The sequence below is a fragment of the Podarcis cretensis genome, assembly GCF_951804945.1.
Source record: "Podarcis cretensis genome assembly, chromosome: 11".
In the NCBI taxonomy this organism is placed as follows: domain Eukaryota; kingdom Metazoa; phylum Chordata; class Lepidosauria; order Squamata; family Lacertidae; genus Podarcis; species Podarcis cretensis.
The window spans coordinates 1,059,878-1,087,736 of record NC_137180.1 but is presented as its reverse complement, the minus strand read 5'-3'; the positions used below and the strand labels follow the sequence as shown (position 1 = coordinate 1,087,736).

Below are 27,859 nucleotides of genomic sequence, written 5' to 3'. Positions count from 1 at the left end.
AAGTGTGAATAGCACCACACAGTGATACTATCAGGGAAGGACTTAAGGGATATTGATGCCATGGCTGCCGCAGGCAAAGGTTTTCTATTATGCCTCTATAGCAGGAGTGCAGGCCAACTTTGGCCATCAGGGCTCCCCACTGGGCCGGCCTGCCTGTTCCTAGCAAGCCAGGCTCACCTGTCCCACACCTAACAACCTACGCCATGTCAGCTAGAGGGCCAGAACTGGCATGGCTTCCAAAGGAGCAGTGAGTTCTCACTTCAAGTGAGTTCCCTATGGTTCCTTTACTTCAGTGAGGCATGCTCACCTCAACCAACAGCAGGTGGGCAATGGGAGCACACCTTGCTCCAGGTCACCAGACATTTGAAAAAGTGTCAGGGGGCTGACTGCCTCAGCTGATCTGTAAATCTTTTTTTGGAGAAATTCAGTAGTTGCAATTTCTGAAGCCACTTTTTCTCCCTCTTCACACATTTACATTTCTGTTACAACATTACTTGTAATCTTACATGATTAACCTTTTTCTTTATTTCCCTTTGGTATGTGCCCAAATAGTATAAATAATACCAGAGATTTAAGGTTGTTCCTGGGTTTCTGCTTTTCTTGGGCACACAACTGATAAACCAATCTCTTTTTTGGGAGGATTTTCTGGTCTGCGGGAGGACATTGGGTTTTCCAAAAGATATTTGATTCAAATCTATCCTTCCATCATTCACAAATTGAAAGCCCGTTGTAGATGTAATATTTGGAACATGAGGGAATGATTCAGAAATAGCCATTAACTCTTTTTTGTTTTAAGAACAGATTTTTAGGGGAAACAGCCTTTCTAGGAAAGCTAACCAATAGACTGAAACTGACACAGGGAGAAATAGAAGAGGATGCCTTCACTCCGGTACGGCTCCCGTTTATCACATACACAGCCCAACAAGACAACACCACAAACCCACCGACAGCATATGGATAAGTTAACCCAACAACGCCCCCCTCACACATGCACAAAGAAATCCAACTGCAGCCAAGCAAATGCAACCATCCAACCCCTAGGCCACCCCAACCTCTCTCACCACCAAGGAAACATAACAAGCAAATAGAAAGAGAACCTACTCAAGTGAAGCTGACACAAAACCCCCACACATACACTAAGCAAAAGAACATAGGCTTTACCATCCCACCCCCTCTCTTCTTCCTAACCCTATTCTGCACATAACACCAATGTCTCACAAAAAATGTAACTGATCTGAAGAAAACATAACCTGAAAAAAGAGACAATGCATGTGCTTTTGTAAACAAGGAAAATCTTTAATAAAAAAACTTTATTAAAAATAAAATAAAAAGAGAACAGATTTTTAGGGACTTACGTGTTGGTACTCTCTGTTATAACACAGTCCCCAGATTTTCCGGGCCCCTGTATTGATTCCATCGCTGTAGAATAGAGAACTCTCTGTCCTCCTGGGCGTTTAGAATCCGATGTGTTTTGAGAAGTTTCACCTTGTCTCTCTTTTGCAGCAGAGTCCAATATATGGATTCCCAGCAGCAAGCTATAATCCATTATTTTAAAGCTTTCCAGTACCTAGTAATAAAGATGTTTAGATTGAAATTGGTTATGTTGCCAAAACCAAAAGGCTGAATTCACAGAGGTAAAACAAAAACAAAAAAACGTTCTAAGGATATGCAACAAACAATCTGGCATCAGATATCAAATCCAAGAAAAGTACAGTACTCTACCAGCTACAGAATGATGTGAATTTTACAAAACAGAGAAGAGATAAACAAAATAACCAAGAGACTAGAACCTAGTAATAGACTTTTTGTAGTACAAAATTCAAAGGACACTGCATTTCTGTTACGCATTTCATAAATCTGCATTAAGAAACAGTCAATATGAGAAATGAATATGCAAAGTTATTAAGAGATTATTCTTATTTATTATTGTCTAAATATGGAAACCAGTGCTATTTTTCTAGAAAAAGAGGTGCTGGAATTCACCACGAACACCTCCCTTGTTCTCTTATAATGACAATGGTGCCCAACTGAGAGGTGCTGGAAAAACCCCCTGAAGGCAACATATAAGCTTTATTTGATAACCAACAAACTAAAGTTATTTTCACATGCAAGGTTTACTTGCCATCATTGTGGTTTAGATATGTGGTTCAGTGTTCATTCTGTGGGAATAGCATGAGGGAGGGAACATTCAAGGTCCTTTATCCCAAGGTTAGTGATTAGTATAATCTACACCACTTTGAACAAATTGAGTATTTCAGTGTATCAGCATCAGTATATGCTTTGTATGGGACAATACTTGCAACTGGTACAAAGAGAACAGCTGTTGGTATCCAGTAAAACATTAAAATTATAAACAGTAATAAAACTATGTTATTAACAGAAAAATATTACAGGTAACCTGGTAATATTTCTGCACTTTTAACTGGGTAATTACAGGCTTTAGGAAAGGAGAGGGCACCAGTTTGCACAAAGAATAGTAAAGACAAATCTGTGTGTGTGATAGAAAAATGTGGCAATGCTCCTCCATTGCTTTTCTTTTCCTGCAGTGTCAGTCTGACTCCAGGGAAACAATAACGTGTCAATAATACTGCTGCATCGCTGATTAATTTTTATTGACAAACAGAAGAAAGTCAACAACTCTGAAAGTTATTGAAAAATTAAAGGAAGAGCTATTGATTCCTTTATATAAGTTAATTGCAACACTGAAATAAAACTCAGCTCAAATCACAGAACTGTAGAGTTGGAAGGGACCCCCAGGTCATCTAGTAACAACCCCCTACAATGCATGAATTATTTGCATTTTAATATTTGCATTTGTATTTTATTTACTACAAATCCATGTCAGGTATGTAAAATCTTTAAGATGAATGAAATTTCCTACAATATTTTGTGTTTGTGTGTTTTATCAAGATATAGCTGCTTCTGCAGACTGTTACTATCACACTACAGTACCACCTTCCCACATGGTCCCATTAACAAAAGTCCTATTTTCAGTGAGAACTGTGAACTTTTTGTTATTGACAGATGATTAGTTTTTTCTCCTTCTGTAGAAACTAAACATTCTCTTACCATCAGAGAATTTATACTGCAGCAACCAAGTGCCCAATAAAAAATGAGGCTACTACTGCATAGTCGATATTTATACCACACCAGAAAAACTAGAAAAGCAGACACTTAAACTTCAGCAAAGTATGCATTTTTTCCTCTTGATCCCTGAGCACATAGTCAGTTGCATCTCAAAGCCTAGAAGGATTATGATTGAAAGCCTTTATTGTGCTAACCACAGGTTCAGTGCTTTTTGTGTGTGACACTTCTTACCGGTCAGGAATCATGCCACCCATTTTTGCTGCTGGCTATGCTAGTTGTTCCCCTTCATGGATCACTGCCTTGCCGTGGCGAAGGGGCTTGAAGAACTCAGAGAAGCTATGAACTATGCCGAGCAGGGCACACAAGATGAACAGGTCATAGTGGAGAGTTTTGACCAAACGTGATCCACCTGGAGGAGGAACCGGCAAGCCACTCCAGTATCCCTGCCAAGAAAACTCCATGGACAAAGACAACAGGCATATAAAAGTTATGACGCTGGAAGATGAGCCCCTCAGGTCGGAAGGCGTCCAACATGCTACTGGGGAAGAGCGGAGGGCAAGTACAAGTAGATCCAGAGCTGATGAAGCGGCTGGGCCAAAGCCGAAAGGACGCTCAGTTGCGGATATGCCTGGAAGCGAAAGGAAAGTCCAATGCTGTAAAGAAAAATATTGCATAGGAACCTGGAATGTAAGAACCATGAACATGGGTAAGTTGGAGGTGGTCAAAAATGAGATGGCAAGAATAAATATTGACATCCTGGGCATCAGTGAACTAAAATGGACGGGAATGGGTGAATTCAGTTCGGATGACCATCATATCTACTACTGTGGGCAAGAAACCCGTAAAAGAAATGGAGTGGCCCTCATAGTCAACAAAAGAGTGGCAAAAGCTGTACTGGGATGCAATCTCAAAAATGATAGAATGATCTCGATACGAATCCAAGGCAGACCTTTTAACATCACAGTAATCCAAGTTTATGCACCAACTACTGGTGCTGAAGAAACTGAAATTGACCAATTCTATGAAGACTTACAACACCTTATAGAAGTGACACCAAAGAAGGATGTTCTTCTCATTATAGGGGATTGGAATGCTAAAGTAGGGAGTCAAGAGATAAAAGGAACAACTGGCAAGTTTGGCCTTGGAGATCAAAACGAAGCAGGGCAAAGGCTAAGAGAGTTCTGTCAAGAGAACAAGCTGGTCATCACAAACACGCTTTCCCAACAACACAAGAGACGACTCTACACATGGACATCACCAGATGGGCAGCATCGAAATCAGATTGATTATATTCTCTGCAGCCAAAGATGGAGAAGCTCTATACAGTCAGCAAAAACAAGACCTGGAGCTGACTGTGGCTCAGATCATCAGCTTCTTATAGCAAAATTCAAGCTTAAACTGAAGAAAGTAGGAAAAACCACTGGGCCGGTAAGATACAATCTAAGTCAAATCCCTTATGAATACACAGTGGAAGTGAGGAACAGGTTTAAGGATTTAGATTTGGTGGACAGAGTGCCTGAAGAACTATGGATGGAGGCTCGTAACATTATACAGGAGGCAGCAACGAAAACCATCCCAATGAAAAGGAAATGCAAGAAAGCAAAGTGGCTGTCCAATGAGGCCTTACAAATAGCGGGGGAGAGAAGGCAAGCAAAATGCAAGGGAGATCGTGAAACATACAGGAAATTGAATGCAGATTTCCAAAGAATAGCAAGGAGAGACAAGAAGACCTTCTTAAACAAGCAATGCAAAGAAATAGAGGAAAGCAATAGAATGGGAAGAACCAGAGATCTGTTCAAGAAAATTGGAGATATGAAAGGAACATTTCGTACAAAGATTTCCATAATAAAGGACAAAAGTGGAAAGGACCTAACAGAAGCAGAAGACATCAAGAAGAGGTGGCAAGAATACACAGAGGAATTATACCAGAAAGAAACGGATGTCTCATATACCCCAGGTAGTGTGGTTGCTGACCTTGAGCCAGACATCCTGGAGAGTGAAGTCAAATGGGCCTTAGAAAGCACTGCAAATAACAAGGCCAGTGGAAGTGATGGTATTCCAGCTGAACTATTTAAAATTTTAAAAGATGATGCTGTTAAGGTGCTACACTCAATATGCCAGCAAGTTTGGAAAACTCAGCAGTGGCCAGAAGATTGGAGAAGATCGGTCTACATCCCAATCCCAAAGAAGGGCAGTGCCAAAGAATGCTCCAACTATCGCACAATTGCACTAATTTCTCACGCTAGCAAGGTTATGCTTAAAATTCTACAAGGAAGGCTCAAGCAGTATGTGGACCGAGAACTCCCAGAAGTGCAAGCTGGATTTAGAAGAGGCAGAGGAACCAGAGACCAAATTGCAAACATGCGCTGGATTATGGAGAAAGCTAGAGAGTTCCAGAAATACATTTACTTCTGCTTCATTGACTATGCAAAAGCCTTTGACTGTGTCGACCATGGCAAACTATGGCAAGTTCTTAAAGAAATGGGAGTGCCTGATCACCTCATCTGTCTCCTGAGAAATCTCTATGTGGGACAAGAAGCTACAGTTAGAACTGGATATGGAACAACTGACTGGTTCAAAATTGGGAAAGGAGTACGACAAGGCTGCATTTTGTCTCCCTGCTTATTTAACTTATATGCAGAATTCATCATGCGAAAGGCTGGGCTGGATGAATCCCTAGCCGGAATTAAGATTGCCGGAAGAAATCTAAACAACCTCAGATATGCAGATGACACAACCTTGATGGCAGAAAGTGAGGAGGAATTAAAGAACCTTTTATTGAGGGTGAAAGAGGAGAGTGCAAAATATGGTCTGAAGCTCAACATCAAAAAAACGAAGATCATGGCTACTGGTCCCATCACCTCCTGGCAAATAGAAGGGGAAGAAATGGAGGCAGTGAGAGATTTTACTTTCTTGGGCTCCATGATCACTGCAGATGGTGACAGCAGCCACGAAATTAAAAGACGCCTGCTTCTTGGGAGAAGGGCAATGACAGGCCTAGACAGCATCTTGAGAAGTAGAGACATCACCTTGCCAACAAAGGTCCGTATAGTTAAAGCTATGGTTTTCCCAGTAGTGATGTATGGAAGTGAGAGCTGGACCATAAAGAAGCCTGATCGCTGAAGAATTGATGCTTTTGAATTATGGTGCTGGAGGAGACTCTTGAGAGTCCCATGGACTGCAAGAAGATCAAACCTCTCCATTCTGAAGGAAATCAGCCCTGAGTGCTCACTGGAAGGACAGATTGTGAAGCTGAGGCTCCAGTACTTTGGCCACCTCATGAGAAGAGAAGACTCCCTGGAGAAGACCCTGATGTTGGGAAAGATGGAGGGCACAAGGAGAAGAGGGCGACAGAGGACGAGATGGTTGGATAGTGTTTTCGAGGTTACCAGCATGAGTCTGACCAAGCTGCGGGGGGCAGTGGAGGACAGGAGTGCCTGGCGTTCTCTGGTCCATGGGGTCACGAAGAGTCGGACACGACTAAACGACTAAACAAAAACAAAATGCTAGTTGTTTTGTGCTGTCACTCGTGGCACTTTTATCAAGATATGACTACTGGCACTTCATTTTTACCAAAACAGTTTTCAAGCATAAAGGATGCTTGAACCTCACATGTAAACACACAAAGGCATATGTCAGGGAACTGCCATTGGAGCCAAGGGTGGTGGTAAGGCTCCCCAATGATGCTGGAGAGGGAACCAGCAAGGAGAGAGGGAGAGCTTCCGCTGGGGAAGGAAATAGACGTGACGCCAGGGAGAAAGAGGGGGCTGAGGGAGCTTCGGAGGAAAGGCTCCGAGACTGTTCCAGCGAGACCAGCAGGGAGAGCACAGGACCTCCCCTTGGGACGCCCACTCTGCGCAGAAAGCTTCCGCGCAGGGAAGCTAGGCGACGACTTGGTGTCAAAGAATTTTTATGTTGGAGGAAATTCAGGAAACGCCCACTGACAGATTCTGCCAGTGATTGAGACAGTCATGGAGTAGTGACTGTCCAGCCAGGGGAAAGTTTTAACCAAGCTACTCAGCTTGGAGCAGTTTGCACCTTACGCACAAGCAACCCCAAACCCCATTACAGCAATCCGTCAGTCCTTGACGTTGCTTGTGCAGAGGAGACATCATGAGTCAGACCGGAGGAGCAGGCGCCACAGAGGGAGCCAGGGGAGGACCAACTCTGGAGGAGAGAAACAGAGATTTGGAGCAGCAGCTGGCTATACTTGCGGCACGTCTAGATGAAAGGAGGACTCAGGATGCCCAGGGAAAACCCACCCCCATTGCAAGGAAGGTACCGGGACTGGTGCAGAAGTTTGGGGGCAATCCGAGAGACTATAATGCTTTTAAGACGGAGGTGCAGTACGCACTGGACCTGCAGTATGATGACTTTGTAGACGATGGGGGAAGGGTGGCCTTTGTGATAGGGCATCTCCAAGATGGCGCCAGGGATTGGGTCAGACCCTTGATGGCATCGGAAAATGCTGCCTTAAAAGACCTGAGGAGGTTTTTTAGCACCATGGATCACATGTTTTCGAGTGAAGTGGAGCAGAGCATGGCGCACAAAGAACTGATGGCGTGTAAACAAGGGAGCCAATCAGTTAGAGAGTACTGGTCGCGGTTTTCGATGCTAATCCACAAACTTGGATGGGAACTGGGTTCAGAACCAATTCAGATGCTGTTTGAGGAAGGCTTAGCTCCTTGGGTTAAGGATGAACTTTCCCGCTCGCCCTGCCCGCAATCGATGGATCAGCTGACTAAAATGGCGCTGTCGGTTGGAATACGACAAGAGGCGCGCGCTCTAGAGAGGCGGGAAGGGAGAGCGGAGCGTTGGCATGACAACCGCATTCCTGAAATGCTGGAGCAACCTTCCCAGCCAGCGGAGCCAATGGAGATCGGAGGCGCGCGCGGGGTTTCAAACTCCGGCGAGGTGCACAAAAAGGAGGGGAAAACAACCAGGAAGTGTTTTCTCTGCCAACAGCCGGGACATTTTGCCAGGGTCTGCCCTCAGAGAAAGGCATGGCAAGGGATGGTGGGGGCCACTGGCAGTGAGGAGCAGGGAAACGAGAGCGCTTGGCTGCCGATCAGTGGGCACAGCAGCCAGGCAAACAACCAGTAAGAGTGCCCAAACCAGATCCCCCCCGGGCAGCCATAGCCATAGAGGTGGTGCTAGAGCTCCCCAACGGACATCCAATTAAGGTGAAGGCACTGCTAGATTCAGGCAGTTCTTGCAATTTCTTTAGCAAGGATTTTGCACTAGAGCACCAGCTACAGCTGCTGCCTTTAGAGCACCCCTTGCAAGTAACGACTATTGATGGGAGAGAACTCCTGGGGGGAGAAGTGACCCACCAGACTCCTCCCATGAAGATGAGAGTCGCCAGGCACACTGAGACAATTGCCTTTCACGTGGCCAGACTAGCTGGGCCGCCAATCATACTGGGAATGAGCTGGCTGGCGCTGCATGATCCGGTAGTGGCATGGCACCAGCGGACAGTAGCCTTTGGGTCAGCTCACTGCTTAGAACACTGCCACGGAGGGGAAACCCCGAGGATGGCCGTAGCCAGGGTGGCAGGGATGGAAGCAGAGGAGAAGACGAGGGTGCCGCCGCAATACGTGGATTTTGAAGAAGTCTTCAGTGAGAAGGAGGCGGATAGACTGCCCCCTCATAGGTCCTTTGACTGTCAAATCAACCTAATCCCAGAGGCTCAGCTGCCAGCGGGTAAGCTGTACGCCATGTCGGACAGAGAAATGCAGGAGTTGCGGAAGTTTATTGACAAGAACCTGAAGAGGGGTTTCATAAGAGAATCGAGGGCGGTGGGGGGCAGTCCAGTGTTTTTTGTGGACAAGAAAGACTCCAAAGAGCTCAGACTAATTTGTGATTACCGGGCGTTAAACTCGATAACAGAGCCGGTGACCTTCCCGATGCCCAGAATTGATGACATTTTGACCAGGGTAAGGAAGGGAAAGATTTTTACCAAGTTGGATCTTCGAGGGGCGTACAATTTGATTAGGATAAGGGAAGGGGATGAATGGAAGACCACCATGTTCACTCCCCTGGGGGCTTTTGAGTACTTAGTTATGCCCTTCGGATTACAAGCGGGCTCTGCCTGTTTTCAATCGTTCATGCACCACGTGTTGGGGTCCCTGCTGTACAAGAATTGCGTTGCCTTCCTAGATGATGTGCTGATTTACTCGGAGAATGAGGAACAGCATGTTAAGGACGTCAGAGAAGTGCTGAAGAGGTTGCAGGAGCACCAGTTGTGGGTGAAACTGGAGAAGTGCCAATTCCATGCCCGAGAGGTCGAGTTTCTGGGTTACAGGTTGTCGGACAAGGGTTTAGCCATGGACCCAAGCAAGGTGCAGGCGCTGCTAGAATGGAAGCCCCCCAAGAACCGGAAGGACGTGCAGAGGTTCCTGGGGTTTGCGAATTTCTATAGGAAGTTCATCAAAAACTTCGCTCTCTTGACTGCACCCATCACCGATTGCCTCAGTAGCAAGAAGTTCGTGTGGACGGCAGAGGCACAGCAATCCTTTGAAAAATTAAAAGGAGCGTTTGCTTCGGAAGAGCAGCTCTTGCACGTGGATCTACTGAAGCCAATTAGGCTGGAAACAGACGCGTCAGACAGAGCGGTTGGCGCCGTACTGCTCCAGCCGGGAAACCAATCCGACTGGAGACCGTGCGCTTTTTTCTCGAGGAAGCTGAGCAAGTCTGAACAAAACTACATGGTGTATGACCGGGAACTGCTTGCAATTTACGAAGCGTTCCGACGATGGAGACATTTGTTGATAGGGGCTCAACACAAGATCCAGGTGTGCACGGACCATAAGAACCTGGAATACTGGAGGACTGCACGGGTTCTCAACCAGAGACAGATGCGGTGGGCGCAGGAGTTTTCAAAGTTTTCTTTTGAGATTCGGTACGTACCGGGAAAGGAAAACGTCCGAGCAAATGCCCTATCCCAGAAACCGGAGTACTTGGAAGGAGAGGGAGCGCCAGAAGTACGACATGTGATACCCGAGGACCGATGGGTGTGTGGTGGAGTATTGGTTGGGAAACAAGAACTAGTAGGGTTGACGAGGGACGATGAGTACGCCCAAACTAAGATCAGAGAGCTCCAGGAAGCGGGAGAAAATCAAGGGGGTTTTGAGGAAAAGGAAGGAGCATTGTATTACAGGGGAGCATTGTACATACCAGAGGGGGATTTGAGGAGGAGGGTACTCAAGCAACTACATGACAACCCCACGGCGGGGCATTTTGGTCAACACAAGACCATGTTACTTGTCACCAGGCAGTTCTGGTGGCCGAGGGTAAGGGAAGACGTGCCGGAATACGTACGGGGGTGCGACCGATGTCAGCGAGCTAAGGGGGAGAAAGCAGCACCCGCAGGGCTACTAGAACCCTTGCCCATTCCGGGGAAACCATGGGAGGTGGTATCCATAGATTTTATGACCGATTTGCCTAAATCCAGGGGAAAACAGCTGTCATGGCAGTAGTTGGACTTATTGACCAAGATGTGCCATTTCATTGCTTGCTCACATGCAGTCACGGCTGAAGAAACAGCTAGGCTGTTTGTAGATCACGTTTTTCGATTGCATGGCGCCCCCTTGAGGGTTTTGTCCAACAGAGGAAGGCAATTCACTTCCAGGTTCTGGAGGAAGCTCATGAGCTTGCTCCAAGTTGAGGTGAGTTTCTCAACGGCCCGTCACCCAGAAACCAACGGACAAGCGAAAAGGGCTAATAGCATACTCCAACAGTACCTACGCTGCTACATAAGCGAGAGAGAGAACGACTGGGTGGAAAGGCTAGCGTTGGCTGAATTTGCTTACAATAACGCGGAGCATGTGTCCACGGGGGTAAGTCCTTTCATGGCCAATTACGGGTGTCACCCCAGGGCCTTCCCAGGGGAGGGGGAGGAGAGGGGGAGTGTGCTTGCGGCAGAGCAATTTGTAGAAGAAATGGAGGCCTTACACCAGCAGCTTAAGTTTCTGGGGCGAGAGAGAGAGATCCCCACTCATCCAGAGGTGGAGGAGAGGGAACTGAACGGTCAGGCAGCGGAAATTCTTGATTCAAGGTGGAAGGGGAGGCAGGTGGAATATTTGGTAGGTTGGGAGGGGGAGCCAGAGTCAGAAAACACGTGGGTCCCTGAAGGAGAGATCAGGGATGAATGCGGGAGGAGTTTCACCGCAGGTTCCCAAGGAAGCCTAAACCGTTGGAGAGATTCTGGGAGGAGCAATTTGGAACCACGGACGATGAAGAAGAGTTCATGGGGTATCCTCATCAGAGGAACAGGGAGGGGAGGAATCAGAGGAAGAGGGCTCAGATTGGGGAGATTGGGCAGCGGAAAGAGACAGCAACAGGTGGAGAAAGGTGTTTGAATCATCTGAGGAAGGAGATAGATCATTCCAGGGGTTCCCCGCTTCACCGCCCAGGGAACAGGCAGGGGGTGGGGAGGGCCCTGAGGGGGAGGTGGATGTCAGGGAACTGCCATCGGAGCCAAGGGGGGTGGTAAGGTTCCCCAATGATGCTGGGGAGGGAACCAGCAAGGAGAGAGGGAGAGCTTCCGCTGGGGAAGGAAATAGACGTGACACCAGGGAGAAAGAGGGGGCTGAGGGAGCTTCGGAGGAAGGGCTCCGAGACTGTTCCAGCGAGACCAGCAGGGAGAGCACAGGACCTCCCCTTGGGACGCCCACTCTGCGCAGAAAGCTTCCGCGCAGGGAAGCTAGGCGACGACTTGGTGTCAAAGAATTTTTATGTTGGAGGAAATTCAGGAAACGCCCACTGACGGATTCTGCCAGTGATTGAGACAGTCACGGAGTAGTGACTGTCCAGCCAGGGGAAAGTTTTAACCAAGCTACTCAGCTTGGAGCAGTTTGCGCCTTACGCACAAGCAACCCCAAACCCCATTACAGCATAAAACACAGAGCATTCAATGCACAATGATAATAAATGAAAGCATTTCACCATAAAATGTGTAACTTAAAATAAGGCTTGCCATGTTTCTGGCGTCGCTTGCAATCTGTCCCCAGACTGTTCTTAAGGTCAGCCCCTCAGTCCCGCCTCAGTCCCTCTTAGATACTTCTGGCCCCCACCTCTGCACCTGCAGAGAGCATCACGATATCTGTATCCTCTCTTTGCATATACTCTCAGGCCTCCATCACACCGGTGTGTGTGTGTGTGTGTGTGGCGTGTGAGATTATCTTCCTTCTAAACCACTCAGACCAGAACACAGATCATTAAATATAAACCTAGATTTAATTAAGGAATGTTACATTCAGAACAGGCAACCGTCACATACAAAAGTTTTACAGTTAAATATTATTAACCTGGCACGGCATCCCTCACTTTTCTCCCTGCTTCTTCACTCCTCTCTCAGTATCTCCCTCTTACTGCCTATTCCCATATTCATTCTTCCACTTATCCTTTTATTAAAAGGATGCAAACATTTTTATCATGGAATCAAGACTACATAGAGCCTTTTCCAGATAATTATTTGCATTACGACACCCCTCCTCCCTGAGGCCTTAGAAGTTTGTCTACTTTTAAAATCTACTAAAGCAAAAAGACTCCAACATCCTAACTCTGCTATTGTTAAAATCCCAATAGGTGAGCATCAAAATATTAAATATTCAGAAAATTGTCTCTGTTGTTTACAGGGTCTGTCCTGGGTTTTGCAAATGATTGCCAGCAGGAAGAGAACAAGATGCTGTGCCTATCCCAAACCTTCCTGTGATGACTTCAAATTCCATTGCAAAAGGTAAATATTGGCAACCATTGTGAAGCCATTCAGAAGCAAGCCCAGAACCAGTAGCCTTTTCACAGAACCTTTTCTATGGAAATGTAGAAGCAGCTGCTTCACTTTAATAATCTGACCGCCTTCTTAGTTGCAGGGGTAGATTTACAAACAGGCAGACTAGGTTGGAAGCCCAAAGTTTTCATGGGTATCACTGTCTTTTCAAAGGGGAAAAAAGCATTTTGCAAAAACACAGGCAAACAAATGGTTAATATAATACTGTTACAGTGCAGGAGAAGCCCTTGTTAGCAAATAGGTTTGACACAGTTTTGAAGATACTTTCAATACCAAGCTATAAGACATTATGAATTTATGAATGAATTTGGTGCTGTTCATACCCAGTTTGAGTAATTGGGGTACTATATTTTATTATGTATTTCATTTTCAACCTACCCTTCATCAAACAATTGATCCCAGGGCAGCATACATCAGACATAAAATACAACTAAACAATTCCAATAAAAATATTAAAGCAATATAAAATTAATCCGCGTAACCTCTACTCAAAAATCAGTGGCCTGATGATTGCTAAAGAGGCAAGTTTTTAGCTGGTGTCAAAGACTAACCATTCTTGGCACCAGCCAGCTTTCAAGAAGGAGGACATTTCACAGCGGAGGAGCTGCCACTGATGAGACCCTTTCATGAGCTGTAAAGGTACAAACCTAATTTGAAAATGGTCTAACAAGCAGGGCATCACCAGCATATATCAACACACAAGGCAGAATGGTACAAGGAGAGGTACCACACTGGGTAACTAGGACCTAATATTATTCCTTGGGTCACTAAACATTGTTAGACTATAACTCCCAGCTTCTCCAGCCAACTCAGCCAATACGTCAGGGACGGTGGGAGTTGCAGAACAGCAACATCAAACGACCCAAGTTTGAAAAACATTGGTTCAGGGCCTTACAAGTGGGAACTTTGTCACTGTGGTACATTTTTACAGCCTCATAGTTTGAGGCTACAATAAACCTCTTGACACTCTAAGGGTAGAAGGAGCATGTGGATGTCCAGAGCAGATATTCTGCATGGTCACTAATAGCTTGATTTCATGGAATATTCATTTCTGGAGACCAAAAATGAGGAACAGTGCCTTTTGTTAGGAATAATGTCTCATGAGCATGCAGCTGATTATTAGATCATCTCCAAATTCACACTCAAAATCCAAACAAAAGATGGCTTCATGTTCACTAACACGACTTGACATCGGGTTGCGCTGCGCCAATGAACATGGCAATCTGCCCATGAGGAATGCCCTTTTTGTTTTATAACCCCATTTCAACCAGGAGACATCTAAAGGCAGCCTTGTATAGGGAAGCTTCTTAAGGCTTAACGTTTTACTATGTTTTTATATATGCTGGCAGCTGCGCAGAGTGGCTGGGGCAACCCAGTCAGATGGGCTGGGTACAAATAATAAATTATTAGTATGTTGTTTTTGTTGTTTTCACATCAGAACATTTTCATTCAATGCACTTTTTATTCTCTGATTTACTCCTTTTATGACCCCAACAAAACAAGCTGCCAACGTGGTCTCCCCAGATGTTGCTGGACTCCGACTCTCCTCTGACCTGACCGCTGGCCATGCTGGCTGGAACTGACAGGGGTGTCCAACAACCTCTGGGGGGCCCCATGTTGGCCACACCTGCCTAAGAGTCTTTCCCTTATTTTGTTCCCTAGCAGCATCCTAGGAGACAGGGCAACCTCCCTGCCCTCTGCACAGGGAGGCTCGGCAGACATCTCTACTGTCATAATTTTGGTGACAGGCAAAGACCTTTTAATCTCCCAGGCTTTAAAAAACCCAAAACCTTTTGTACCTTGTTTTATGCTGCTTTCAAATGCGGTATCCAATGCCAACTCTCTCACTGATCCAGTGAGGTTTGCATCAGTGACGTGGGGAGGGAGGCTTCTTCTGTCGCTTTGCACACCCAGCTGCAGTCTCATGTGCAACGCCCCCCCCCCCCAATATGCTCCAGCGGGTGAGAGGGATCCTCTCACAGAGTGGAGGGTCCAGGAGAGAAAAATCCGCAAAAGTCGCCTGCCTCTCTCCCTGTTTTACTGACAGAAACCTTCAACAGGCTAAGGAAGGGCCATGGCTCAGTGGTAGGGCTACAGCTTTGAATGCACAAAGCCCCAGGTTCAACCCCTGGGAGAAGTGGGCCAGTGTAGCCTATTCTATAGTAATAAGTTGTTGGTTACTGCTTGGGCCATTGGCATTTGCATGTAAGAGAAATAGGTACAGCATGCGAAGCAACAGTATAAAATTCTGCATAAAATCACATTGCTATCTAGAATCATATATAAAACCTACATCCTAAAAATACACAACTCATAGAGCCTGCTAAAATGAGTGTACCACTGCTGAGGTGAAATCTACCCAAATACTACTTGTGTAACTGTATGCATGCCAATAGAAATTATATCCCAAAACTGCTCCAGCATAAGGCAGCTTTCTCTTTTCCTGTCATCAGCATCAAGGACATAATGCAATGCAATCCTCTATAGTTTTTATTGTATATTTTAATGTTTTATCATAGGTTGTATACTCCCTTGGAAACTGACGCTGAAGGGCTCCACAGAAAGTTGTTAATAAAATAAACTTTTAATAAAAAAAAAAAAGTTACTACAAGGCTTAACTTTCAGTGACTGTACCTCAAGTCTGGATTAGCAGTTCTACTCCAAAAACATTAAACGTAACCATGTTACTCTGGGTTTGGTATTGCAGTTTGATACTGCTGATGCATCACATCATATAGTAATAGCAATTTCTGAAATGGCTTAAGAGCTACAAGATGTACAAAACACCTAAAAAATAGACACAGCCCAAAAGGCTTACATGCTTTCTTTAGAAAGGAAGTTGAAAACAGAACAAAACATAAGAAGGCAGCAACAACCATTAAACATAGGCTTCCTGAAAGATGTTTTAAGAAGAGGTAGATAATCAACTCAGTAATAATTTTCACAAATAAGCAGCAATAAGACAAAAAGCATATAATGTAGGCAAAAAATAAGGGAAAAAGCATGTAGAAAGCCAAGATGAGAAATCAGCAGGAGCTAGACCATGAATACATACAAAAAGGCAAGTTAACAGAACCTTTTATGCAAAATGGGCAAGGTAGGAGAGCAAAGAAAAACCAAGAGCAGAGAAACATTGTGTGCATCTGAGCCGAAAAAGTTAAGTAGGTGGCAAAATGCAAAACAAAAACAAGAGCCATAAGGTGGGATAGAGAAGACCAACTAAAAGAACATTACAACAAGTCAATTGGGGGGAAAGAAGATAATGAACAAGGTATGGGAAGCTGTCAGAGAAAGAAAATACTAAATCCGGGGGGTTGAGAATGACATAAGAATCCAAACACAAAACCAAGATCTTTAGCTTGAAAAGAAAGAAAAAGGGTGAGGAGATTAGAAATCCCATCTCTGAAAGACTTGGCCTTAAAAGAAAAGAAACCACACAGAGATAATATAGCAAGATGAAAAGATGAAAGATTAACCAAATAAGAATATAAATTAGAAAAGTGTCTCTGACCACCATCAATGTACAGTCAAATCCCATCATATGTGGAGGGTTTGTTCAAGGGTTGAGCATAGCAGAAGGGCTGTGGGGGGGCCTCCCTTGCACCTCCAGTGCCTTGCCTCCCTCCTCCACCTGTGAGCTGGCCAACAGAAGGGAGGAGGGCAGGCATAGAGAAAGGAAGGCAAAAGGGAGGAGCAGAGAGAGCTGCAGGCAGAAGAAAAAGGCTGGAATGGAGCTGCAGCCCAGCGTGTCTAGTTGAAATCATGTATGGGAAATGCACGCAAGACTGCAGAACGATGATTCATAATGAAAGACTGAATAAAGTGCCATCCTATGCATGTTTTCTCAGAAATAGGTCCTATTGAGATACCCCTGAATAAGTGTATATAGGACTGCAGCCTAAGAGAACCTAAAGGGTAAAGGCAAAGAATAAAAACAAAGGGCCCAACAGGGAACCTGGAGAGTTCCTAACAGACTGGAAAAAAGAAGGAAAGATCAATGAAAGGAAACACAGTTAGGTGTGGTTAGAAAGGAAAAGACAGCAATCAAGAACACAACCATGAGACACCAAAATCATACAAAGAATATCACATTTACTACCTCTTGTTTCATCTTTCCACCTACTTCCTTTCAACGGTTCCCTTTTATACCCTTCAAGCCAAAACTATATTTTGTTAACACAAACAAGGGAGTCTGCTGGCAGCTTCAAGATGAAATGCAGTTATTGTGGACAAGAACTCTTTTATGGACAAGAGCCCGTTCACCCCGCACTGTGTAAACAGTGGAGTCACGGTCTGACAACAGCTATTGGTATCAAAAGTTCTTACTTACTCGACAATCCCTCTGTAGCGTTTTCATGAGTGCACTATAAGTCTCCGAATCAAAATATAATCCTTCATGCATGTCTTGAAGAAAATCCAAGTCTTTAAAGGTGGGGTTGGACTTCTCTCGCTCTTTCCTGGATGCCCTCCTTTTGTACGTGGAGCCTTTCAAGTCATAGTTGAAATGCATTTTCAGTGATCGAGGCAGAACATTGTTCATCACAATTATCCTGATATTAATACCTCCCGACTGAACACAATACAGTCCATAAAATTTTGGTAGGAGTGTCCTTGGATTCTGGTTGAGATTCTTAAAAAACAAAATGAAGAAGCACCAATGAACATCAGAAGCACATTTAAAATAAGATTTCTGCATGCACCTTAATATAGACTAGGAAGTCAAGTCTATCCTAAACAAACCAGACATATACTTTTAATGAAATAATGCTTGAAGTGTTTTATTTTAAACTAAACTAAAAAAAAAGTTAAGCTCTTAAATTGGAAGGCTCTCTACACTGAGGACCAGTGGTGACAAGCAATCTAAATTATTCCATGGTTTGATTTGAAATTCCCCCATCTGCCTTAACTATGGTTATCTGTTACATAGGTACTGACATTAATCGTAGTGAACATTAACCACATAAACTGACGTTAACCAGAGCACTAGCCCTTAGCAAGGAGTTTCCAGCTATTTTGAAATTCTAATTTAAAGGGAAACCTGATTAATAATAGAGGTTAATGTCACTGTATATGTTATGCTTAACTGCATTTAAGGCAGCCAGGGAGGAAATTCTGGTGAACAGTAGAGAAGATGCATGGGATAATGTGGCCCACTTCTGATCTCTCAACTCTGGTTAAATCCATGTGGAACGCATTCTCCCCACCTTTTCCCACGACGATCAGCCAAGAGGGCAGCCAACATCTGGCCACCCCCTTAAAAAAGCTAGGGGTGGGCTCCTCGCAGCCCCAAGATCCAGCTTCCGATTGGCTGAGTGGGCACTGAACATCCTTACCTGAGGGCCTCTTGTGGCTGGAGGGGGGCAGTGCCAGCTATCCCTTCCCCCGACCACATCGGAAGATGGCAACTTCCCTGAACCCACCATGGTCGGGCCATTCGGCAATGGAGTCGCAGGTGAGCAGATATTCTCCCCACACTTTCTTTTTTGGCAAAAGTAGAGCCTATTACTCAAATTTTGGACAGTCAGAAGGCCTAAACAGACAAGTTCTGAAATAATGACTAGATGTAAGAGGTGGTAACAGTGACTCTGCTAGTATACAAATGCATAGTTTACTAAGTCTCACTCGCTGGATCATCACCTTGTTGTAGTGAGTGGGCTTGCATGTTCCTATGACCCTTGTGAGTGAAGCCATTGGGAATCTCGTACTCCCAGCAGGGTCACCCAAGGCACTAAGGTCAAAGGGAAGGAGCAAGACAAAGAATGATCCAAGAAGTCCTCAATGGCAGAACAGGCGGGTGATGACAAGCGGTATGTTACAACAGCTGTGAAGGCGGGTGAAGGCTGCAGCAGATAGGATCTACCGGTTCATCATGACTACTCATGCCATTGGAACAGAGCCCTACTGCAAAGACTGTGTGTTGATCAGCGTGCACTGATCTACACATATAAAACAAATTCACGCACAGGCGTCTTCCAAAAACCCAACCCAACCCAAACCCCCAAAATTGTAACAGGGGCAGGATCGTGAAATCTGGAAGCCCCTAGTCATGAACTGGCACATGGGAGGTGGATACAGATTCAGTCGTTCTGACTCAAGGAACAAGGCAGTTGAGCCCCTCAGCAGCTGTATCCAGGACCGAGCAGCCCTTTTTAGGATCCACTCTGCTCACCCTGAAAAGGGGGAGGGGCTAGAAAAGGTGCCCTAAACATAGTCTGCCTCCCTTTTTCCCTGACTGGATTACCGCGCCCAGTGGGGTCACCACCTAGCGTTCGTAAAAGATAATTGAACTTTGGAACATGGAATATATGGACTTTGTCAGATAACACAGATAACAGGCAACCTGAACACAGAACTGCCATCACTGCAAGAGAGCTGCGAAGTTTTAACATCAATATTGCAGTGCTTCAACAGACTCAAAGAGCAGGCGAGGGACAACTGAAGGAAGAAAAAGGAGGCTACACATTCTTCTGGAAAGGTCTATTTGAACAAGAACATCGAATACATGGGGTAGGCTTCGCTATCAAAAACAACCTTGTGAAGCTCCTGTCAGAAGTCCATACCGGCATTAATGAGCGACTCTCAACCCTTTGAATAAAGCTCACCAAAAAATAACAGGCTACTATTATAAGTGCTTATGCACCAACACTAGATGCTGATGAACACATTAAAGAAAATTTTTACTCTCAGCTGGATCAGAGACGCCTATCAGAGATGCCTAAGGAAGATACAATTATCCTCCTGGGTAAGATTTCGATCTGTGGCCTGGGACTATTGGGAAAGAAGGAATTGGCAACAGCAACCAGAATGGAATCTTACTTTTGAAGATATGTGCAGCACACAACCTTGTTATTACCAACACACTCTTTTGACAGAAAAATTAATTTAAAACTTCATGGAGGCATCCTCGGTCAAACCACTAGCACCTTTTAGACTATGTTATTGTCCGTGCTAAAGATCGCCATGATGTGCTCTTTACCAGAGCTATGATGAGCGCCAACGACTGCTGGACAGATCATCGACTAATACACTCCATGATGGCTATCAAGATTATACCTCAACGCAGGCTTCAAGGGAGGAAACCAAGCCACAAAATGAACACTCAAGCCCTTCAAGATCCCATTAAGTGGGATTGCTTCCAAACAACTCTCCCCCCCAAAAAAAATTTTTAATTTTCCAGATTTAACACCACACAAAATATCAAATAACAAAACATACAAAAAATAAAAACAAACATACATACAACACTTCTTACAGTTAAAAATCCAGATTACATTCCATTGTTGAGTGACTTCCTCAAATCCTTCCTGACTGATTTTCATCAAATCTCATTTTAGCAATTTTTCAATATCCACTTTCTAGTAAAATTAACCTGTTCAAATTACTAACTTCCTTTCTTTTCATAATATTCTTAATCCATAATCTTATACAATTCAACATAATTTAATCCTAAACCAAATTTAATACTTGAAAGTAATTCCACTTATGTTATATTATAATATTTTGCTAAATATTCCTTAAATTTCTTCCATTCTTCTTGATGCTCCTCCTCTTTCTGCATATACAATTCAATGTATCATATGTCTTCATTATATATCTTTAGGTGCCTTGGGCTGATTAACATTCCATGTCCTTTTAAATATGTTTGTGATAGGAGGGTTATTGGTTTGGTAGACAATGTAGTGTGTGCATGCTCAGCGGATGACCTCCAAACCATCCTAAATATATTCACAGAAGCTTATGAAAAGTTTGACTTGTTGCTCAACATCCAAAAAACCCAAGTGTTGCACCAACAAGTACAAAATAACCCCACTGCAGTGCCACAAATCCAACTCAATGGTGTAACGTTGGAAAATGTTGATCACTTCTCCTACCTAGGCAGTTATCTTTCCACAAGGGTCAACACTGATGCCGAAATCCAGCATCGCCTGAGCTCTGCGAGTGCAGCTTTCTCCCAATTGAAGTGCAGAGTGTTTGAAGACCGGGACATTTGCAAGGAAACCAAAATGCTTGTTTACAAAGCTATTGTACTACCAACCTTAAGGTATGCTTGTGAAACATGGACTACTTATAAACGCCATAGAATCATAGAATCATAGAGTTGGAAGAGACCACAAGGGCCATCGAGTCCATCCCCTGCCAAGCAGGAAACACCATCAGAGCACTCCTGACATATGGTTGTCAAGCCTCTGCTTTAAAGACCTCCAAAGAAGGAGACTCCACCACACACCTTGGCAGCAAATTCCACTGTCAAACAGCTCTTTCTGTCAGGAAGTTCTTCCTAATGTTTAGGTGGAATCTTCTTTCTTGTCATTTGGAACCATTGCTCCGTGTCCGCTTCTCTGGAGCAGCAGAAAACAACCTTTCTCCCTCCTCTATGTGACATCCTTTTATATATTTGAACATGGCTATCATATCACCCCTTAACCTCCTCTTCTCCAGGATGAACATGCCCAGCTCCCTTAGCCGTTCCTCATAAGGCATCGTTTCCAGGCCTTTGACCATTTTGGTTGCCCTCCTCTGGACACGTTCCAGTTTGTCAGTGTCCTTCTTGAACTGTGGTGCCCAGAACTGGACACAGTACTCCAGGTGAGGTCTGACTAGAGCAGAATACAGTGGCACTATTACTTCCCTTGATCTAGATGCAATACTCCTATTGATGCAGCCCAGAATTGCATTGGCTTTTTTAGCTGCCGCGTCACACTGTTGGCTCATGTCAAGTTTGTGGTCAACCAAGACTCCTAGATCCTTTTCACATGTACTGCTCTCAAGCCAGGTGTCACCCATCTTGTATTTGTGCCTCTCATTTTTTTTTGCCCAAGTGCAATACTTTACATTTCTCCCTATTAAAATTCATCTTGTTTGTTTTGGCCCAGTTCTCTAATCTGTCAAGGTCGTTTTGAAGTGTGATCCTGTCCTCTGGGGTGTTAGCCACCCCTCCCAGTTTGGTGTCATCTGCAAATTTGATCAGGATGCCCTTGAGTCCATCATCCAAGTCGTTGATAAAGATGTTGAATAAGACTGGGCCCAAGACAGAACCCTGTGGCACCCCACTAGTCACTCTTCTCCAGGATGAAGAGGAACCATTGATGAGCACCCTTTGGGTTCGGTCAGTCAGCCAGTTACAAATCCACTGAGTGGTAGCATAGTCAAGACCGCATTTTACCAGCTTCTTTACAAGAATATCATGGGGCACCTTGTCAAATGCCTTGCTGAAATCAAGGTAGGCTACATACACTGTGTTCCCTTCATCTACCAGGCTTGTAATTCTGTCAAAAAACGAGATCAGGTTAGTCTGACATGACTTATTTTTCAGAAATCCATGCTGACTATTGGTGATCACAGTATTCCCTTCTAGGTGCTCACAGACTGTTTGCTTAATGATCTGCTCCAGAATCTTCCCTGGTATTGATGTCAGACTGACTGGGCGGTAATTATTTGGGTCCTCTCTTTCCCCCTTTTTGAAAATAGGGACAACATTTGCCCTCCTCCAGTCTGCCGGGACTTCGCCTGTTCTCCAGGAATTCTCAAAGATGACTGCCAGTGGTTCTGAGATCACATCTGCCAGTTCTTTTAATACTCTTGGATGCAGTTCATCTGGCCCTGGAGACTTGAATACATCTAAACTAGCCAAGTATTCTTGTACTATCTCCTTAGTTATTCTGGGCTGTGTTTCCTCTGCTGAATCATTTGCTCCAAATTCTTCAGGTCGGGCATTGTTTTCTTTATCGGAGAAGACTGAGGCAAAGAAGGCATTGAGGAGTTCAGCCCTTTCTGTGTCCCCTGTTTGCATTTCACCATCTTCTCCTCTGAGTGACCCCACTGTTTCTTTGTTCTTCCTTTTGCTACGAACATACCCATAAAAGCCTTTTGTGTTGCTTTTAACCTCTCTAGCAAGCCTGAGTTCATTCTGTGCTTTAGCTTTTCTGACTTTGTGTCTACACGTGCTGGCTATTTGTTTGAATTCCTCTTTGGTGGTTTCCCCCCTTTTCCATTTTTTGTACACATCCTTTTTTAATCTTAACTCAGTTAAAAGTTCTTTAGATAGCCACCCTGGCTTCTTTAGGCACCTTCCATGTTTCCGTCTCATTGGTATTGCCTGAAGTTGTGCTTTTACTATCTCCCTCTTAACAAACTCCCAGCCATCATGAACTCCCTTTCCTTTTAGTATTACTGTCCATGGGATCTCACCCAGCACTTCCCTAAGTTTTATGAAGTCGGCTTTCTTAAAGTCAAGAAATTGAGTCCTAGTATGCTTGGCTGCTCCTTTCCGCTGTATAGTAAACTTCAGAAGAGCATGATCACTCGCGCCTAATGATCCTTCCACTTCTACCCCACTAACCAGGTCATCAACATTGGTTAGGACCAGATCTAAAATGGCTGTTCCTCTTGTCGCTTCTCCCACTTTCTGGACAATGAAGTTGTCTGCAAGGCCAGTGAGGAATCTGTTTGACCTTATGCTCTTGGCTGAGTTTGACATCCAGCAAATATCTGGGTAATTGAAGTCCCCCATTACTACTATCTCCCTTCCTTTTGCATGCTTGGCCATCTGTTCCAGGAAGGCATCATCTTCAACTCCTTGAAAGATTCCATCAACGGTGTCTCAAAAAAACCTTACACATCACTTGGGAAGACAGGTGAACTAATATCAGTGTACTGGATGAAGCAAAGATCCCCAGTGTTGAAGCAATGATTCTTCAACATCAATTTCGTTGGACTGGTCATGTTGTGCGGATGCCTGATTATCATCTTCCAAAGCAACTACTCTAATCCGAACTTAAGAAGGGAAAGTGTAAAGCTGGTGGTCAACAAAAGAGGTTTAAAGACTGTCTCAAGGCAAATCTAAAAAAAATGTAGTACAAACACCGACAACTGGGAAACACTGGTCTGCGAGTGCTCCAGTTGGAGAACAGCCTTTACCAAAGGTGTTATGGACTATGAAGACAGACAAACTCAGAACGCAAGGGAGAAACATGCTAAGAGGAAGACACGCTTGGCAAATCCACACTGTGCTCAACTCCCACCCGGAAACCAATGTCCCCACTGTGGAAAGACGTGTGGGTCCAGAATTGGCCTCCACAGTCACTTACGGACTCATTGTTAAAACAGTGTTTATGGAAGACAATCTTACTTGGCTACAAGTGATTGCCAAAGAAGTTTAGTTAAGTACAACACCACAAATGCACAGTTGATTTATCAGCATCATGGCAAGCCATACCAACAGTTATGGTTAAAAGTGTTCATTTATTAACTCAGAATTTTAAAGAAGTTCTCATGCGTGTAGCAAATAGGAGCACAAATACAAAGGGGGAAAGCGGTATTTAAAATTTATCATGATTATGGTAAAGTGTTAAGTAAGCTATTAAAAAGCCAAGTTAAAATTCACACACAGTTAAAATTCACACATAACCTCCCAAAAAGAAACTAAACAGGAAGAGCCTGGAATTTGAATTTATTTACCATGTAGTAGCCAGGCAACAGCTTCTGAAGGAACTCTGCTTCTTTGTGTTGAACTGTTTTGATTATGAACTCGTCATCACTAGTGACAAAGAACAAGGATCCACTGGCACCAGGATTGGATAGTTCTATTAGAGGTTCACTGCAAATAGAATACTGAACACGGAAAAAGAGAAATTTAATGCCACTATGGGTAATGGAACAGATTGCTACACAGGATCTTAATATGGCAAGGCAAGCTGTCCAACATGCATTGTCTGCATAACAGCTTATTTATCTGCTACAGCTGATCTACACATAAAAAGCCTGCTGCAGACTGTTTTTTCTGACACTGAATGTATGTGCAAGAGTGCAAAAATCTTGAGGGATTTTAACTATGGAGCTCTGTGCTTTTCTAGTTCAAGGTTACAACATATGGAAGCAAATATTTATATACTTTGCTAGACAATTACAAGGCAATTAGCAGATGGAGGTCTCTAAACTACAATTCAATCAGCAAAATCCACAGGAGTATTCAATTTCAATTACAATATTCCAGTAGAAATAATGACTCAAGGAGTTGCTGAGCTATCAATTAACACATCGGGTTTTAGGGCAACCAATTATAAGCTGAAGAATTAAATGCATGGTCAAGAACTACAATTCTTCATAGCACATTCTATAGAAACAGAAAGCTATTCCATACCACTCCAATTTTTGTAGGGGGGGGGGATGTAAATTCTTACCAAGTAGTCATCAGGTTTAATACCAAAAAGTTCTCTGAAGTAGCGGAAGGCTAAAGGAGCATATGTCTTAAATCTGAAGTCAGGATAATGATGAGCAGGGGTCAAATTGCTCCCTTCACTGAATTGAAAAGAGAAATTTAAAGGTATTACACAAATTCGTTAAGAACAGAAATCTTACTATAAATATGAACCTTTTTAAAAAAACTGCCCCAAAAGCACAGTGCAGAGCTGAAGCAGGCAGGAGCAAGCCAGCATGACTAAACAGGTGTCATATCCTAAACAGAATATGAAGTTTCAATACATTCTCAGACAATTTTAGCTTAATATGCTTCTCTCATCTTCTAAAAAGAGACTAAGCCATTTCTCCACTGTAGATTGGCAGGTGGAGCACAGGTCACTGTAACTAGGGACTGGCAGTTATTGCAAGCTCCTTTGAAGTCCGTTAGCAGATGTTGTTTGAATTCAAACTGTGCCCACACAGAGACAAAGCCAGCTCCATGGGAAAGCCGTTAGTGCAGCAATTCCAGTGGGGCTCACTGTCAGTGCAGGTCAGCTAATCTGCATGGTTAGTGGGCCCTACTTGCAAATGAACAACGGGGAGCTCCAATTGTTCCTTGGAAGCCATGTCTTCACCTGCCTCACACTTTTTTTAAAAAAATATTTTTTATTAACAGGCCAATCACATCACATTATTCAAATCACATTAGTTCCAAATTATACAGCCAAATTTTAAATTTTGTTGAGGATACCCATACATCAAGCTCCGCACGAGTCCAAAATTCCGGATAACTCCAGGCATCACTTATTTTACTGCTTTAATTAGACAGTTCTATCCAGTTCGATCCGGATAGTCCTTTATTACTTTCTTTCTCATCTTGTTGTTATCATATATTCCTTTCTTTGCAATCTCTGATGATTCTCACAAGAAGACTGAAAACTGGCATCTCTGTCTGGGTTTTGTACTCTTCATATCGCTCAGGGACAGCCTCTGTTCAACGCTTCCATAAACAAAGTTAATCTTCGGTCTGTCCTTTATTTTTTCTCAGGCTAGCCAAATAAATCAAATAAATCAGGGGGCTCTGTCAGGTCAAACTTGCATTCCAACACTCCTTCTCTTTCGAACGATCCTGATTCTCCTCCCCCCTGTCCTTCTTTCTCCGGCAAGCCTGTCTTGGCGAGACGCCATTTTTTAACAGCGTCATAAAAATTTTCCTCTTTCTCACCGTTCACCAGACTTCTCTCCTGTTGTAATCCATCCCCACACAGTTCTTAAAATCCTGCTTATGATTAATAAAAACGCGACGATCTTATTTCTTTCTGGGGTAAAGGGTTATTAATATCACATCGTACAAAGAAAAAAAGAGTTTTTTCCTCCACCCCCCCTTCGTTCCAAACATACAGTCTCCTAGTGGTGATTCATCAGAAGATTTACTTATCCATCCGTCACTCCCGGCCACTGAGATCCATTAATCAGCAGCCTTATCTGTCAAGCTTTACTTGATGTATGTGCTTCAGCTTCATTTCCAATCGTATGTTTCCAATTATAATTCCGAGCTGAAGCAACCAGCACGAGCTAATTGGAATCGGCGTCAGGAAGATCTGACTTCACCAAGGGCTCGTGCCAAGTGTTCGGCACCCCCATCTCTCGGATCAGGGGGTGCATTGTGAACACCGCTGGCAAGACAGGGCCCCCCCACATCCTGGGGGGGAAGGCTGCATACTTCCCATAGCAGCCCCTTAATTACCTTGTATGGGTCAGAGAGATGTTATTGTCGGCCATCTTCCAACGCGCCACCTGGTGGCCCCCCTCACCTGCCTCACACTTGATGTCACCTGTGACATCCAGGGGGGGCATAGTCTTGGGAAAACAGCCTCTGTAGACTCCCCACCCCTGGGCTTAAGGCATTAACACAGCATGCCAATATTTTTTGCTAATGGAGCATTAAACACCGTTGAAAAATATCCTCCACGATAACTCAAGCTCTTATCTGAAAAAAAGGTGTTAATTTTTGTGATCGTGTATTGCTTCAGGAGTAAATGAAGGAAACCCAGTGGATTTACCCTAGCCATGCCAAAGGCTAGATAGATAGATAGATAGATAATACTTTATTCGGCTATAAGCCCACAAGGTAAAACAAATCAATAGATAAAAATAGCATTTTACAATCTAAAATATCAACTAAAATATTTCAACGCATAATCTCCATCACACTATTCAGATGTACCGTATTATGGCCTTGAAGATAAAGATGGTGCATAGAGTTTACTAGATTTTTAGTAGTCATGCAGCATTCCATGAAGTCTTTTATATGAAAGAACTGAAATCAGGAATCTGGCAACCTGTAATGTTCTATAAGAGTCAATGTCCTGGAGTAGATAAGCTAGATGTAATTCAGGTGGTTTAGCAACAATTTCCAGAATGATTGAACTCAGAATCCTTGATCGGGGAACAATGTATAAGGGGCAATTAAACAAGATATGATAAAGGGATTCTATTGATTTGTTGTCACATGCGCATAAAACAGAGGTTTTACCGTTAGAAAATCTATTGCTCAGCACATTTGAGGGGAACACATTAAATCTGGCTCTAACAAATGCGAATCTATGCGACGCAGCCGATAAGGTAGACAGATATTGAGGTATCTGGGACATAGATGTAATGCCCTGATTTATTGGGGAACATGTACCTCCACCTGTAGTAAGATTTTGTTGCAAATCAACCTCCTCCAATCTTTGTTTGATGACCTTTTTAGCTGTAATTAGATCTAAATTAAGTATATCGGAAGGAGAGATTCCATAAGAC

At 43.9% G+C, this 27,859-nt stretch overlaps 1 protein-coding gene and 1 long non-coding RNA gene across 5 annotated transcripts in view; one reads left to right on the top strand and one right to left on the bottom strand.

The window, feature by feature from the left end:
- Positions 1-27,859, top strand: part of LOC307227099 — a 208,191-nt gene that overhangs the window by 19,235 nt on the left and 161,097 nt on the right. The gene's annotated exons all lie outside the window — the stretch shown is intronic.
- Positions 1-27,859, bottom strand: part of PIP5K1B (phosphatidylinositol-4-phosphate 5-kinase type 1 beta) — a gene marked incomplete at its 3' end in the record, with an annotated part of 78,361 nt that overhangs the window by 22,481 nt on the left and 28,021 nt on the right. For 3 of the 4 annotated variants that reach the window (XM_079996103.1, XM_079996104.1, XM_079996102.1), the window contains exons 4-7: positions 25,057-25,174; positions 24,335-24,487; positions 17,208-17,507; positions 1,356-1,567 (exon numbers count right to left, since the gene is read on the bottom strand). In XM_079996103.1, coding sequence (XP_079852229.1) covers positions 1,356-1,567; positions 17,208-17,507; positions 24,335-24,487; positions 25,057-25,174 — 783 coding nt within the window. The remainder of the gene's footprint in view (positions 1-1,355; positions 1,568-17,207; positions 17,508-24,334; positions 24,488-25,056; positions 25,175-27,859) is intronic. The other variant, XM_079996105.1, reaches the window with a different exon arrangement.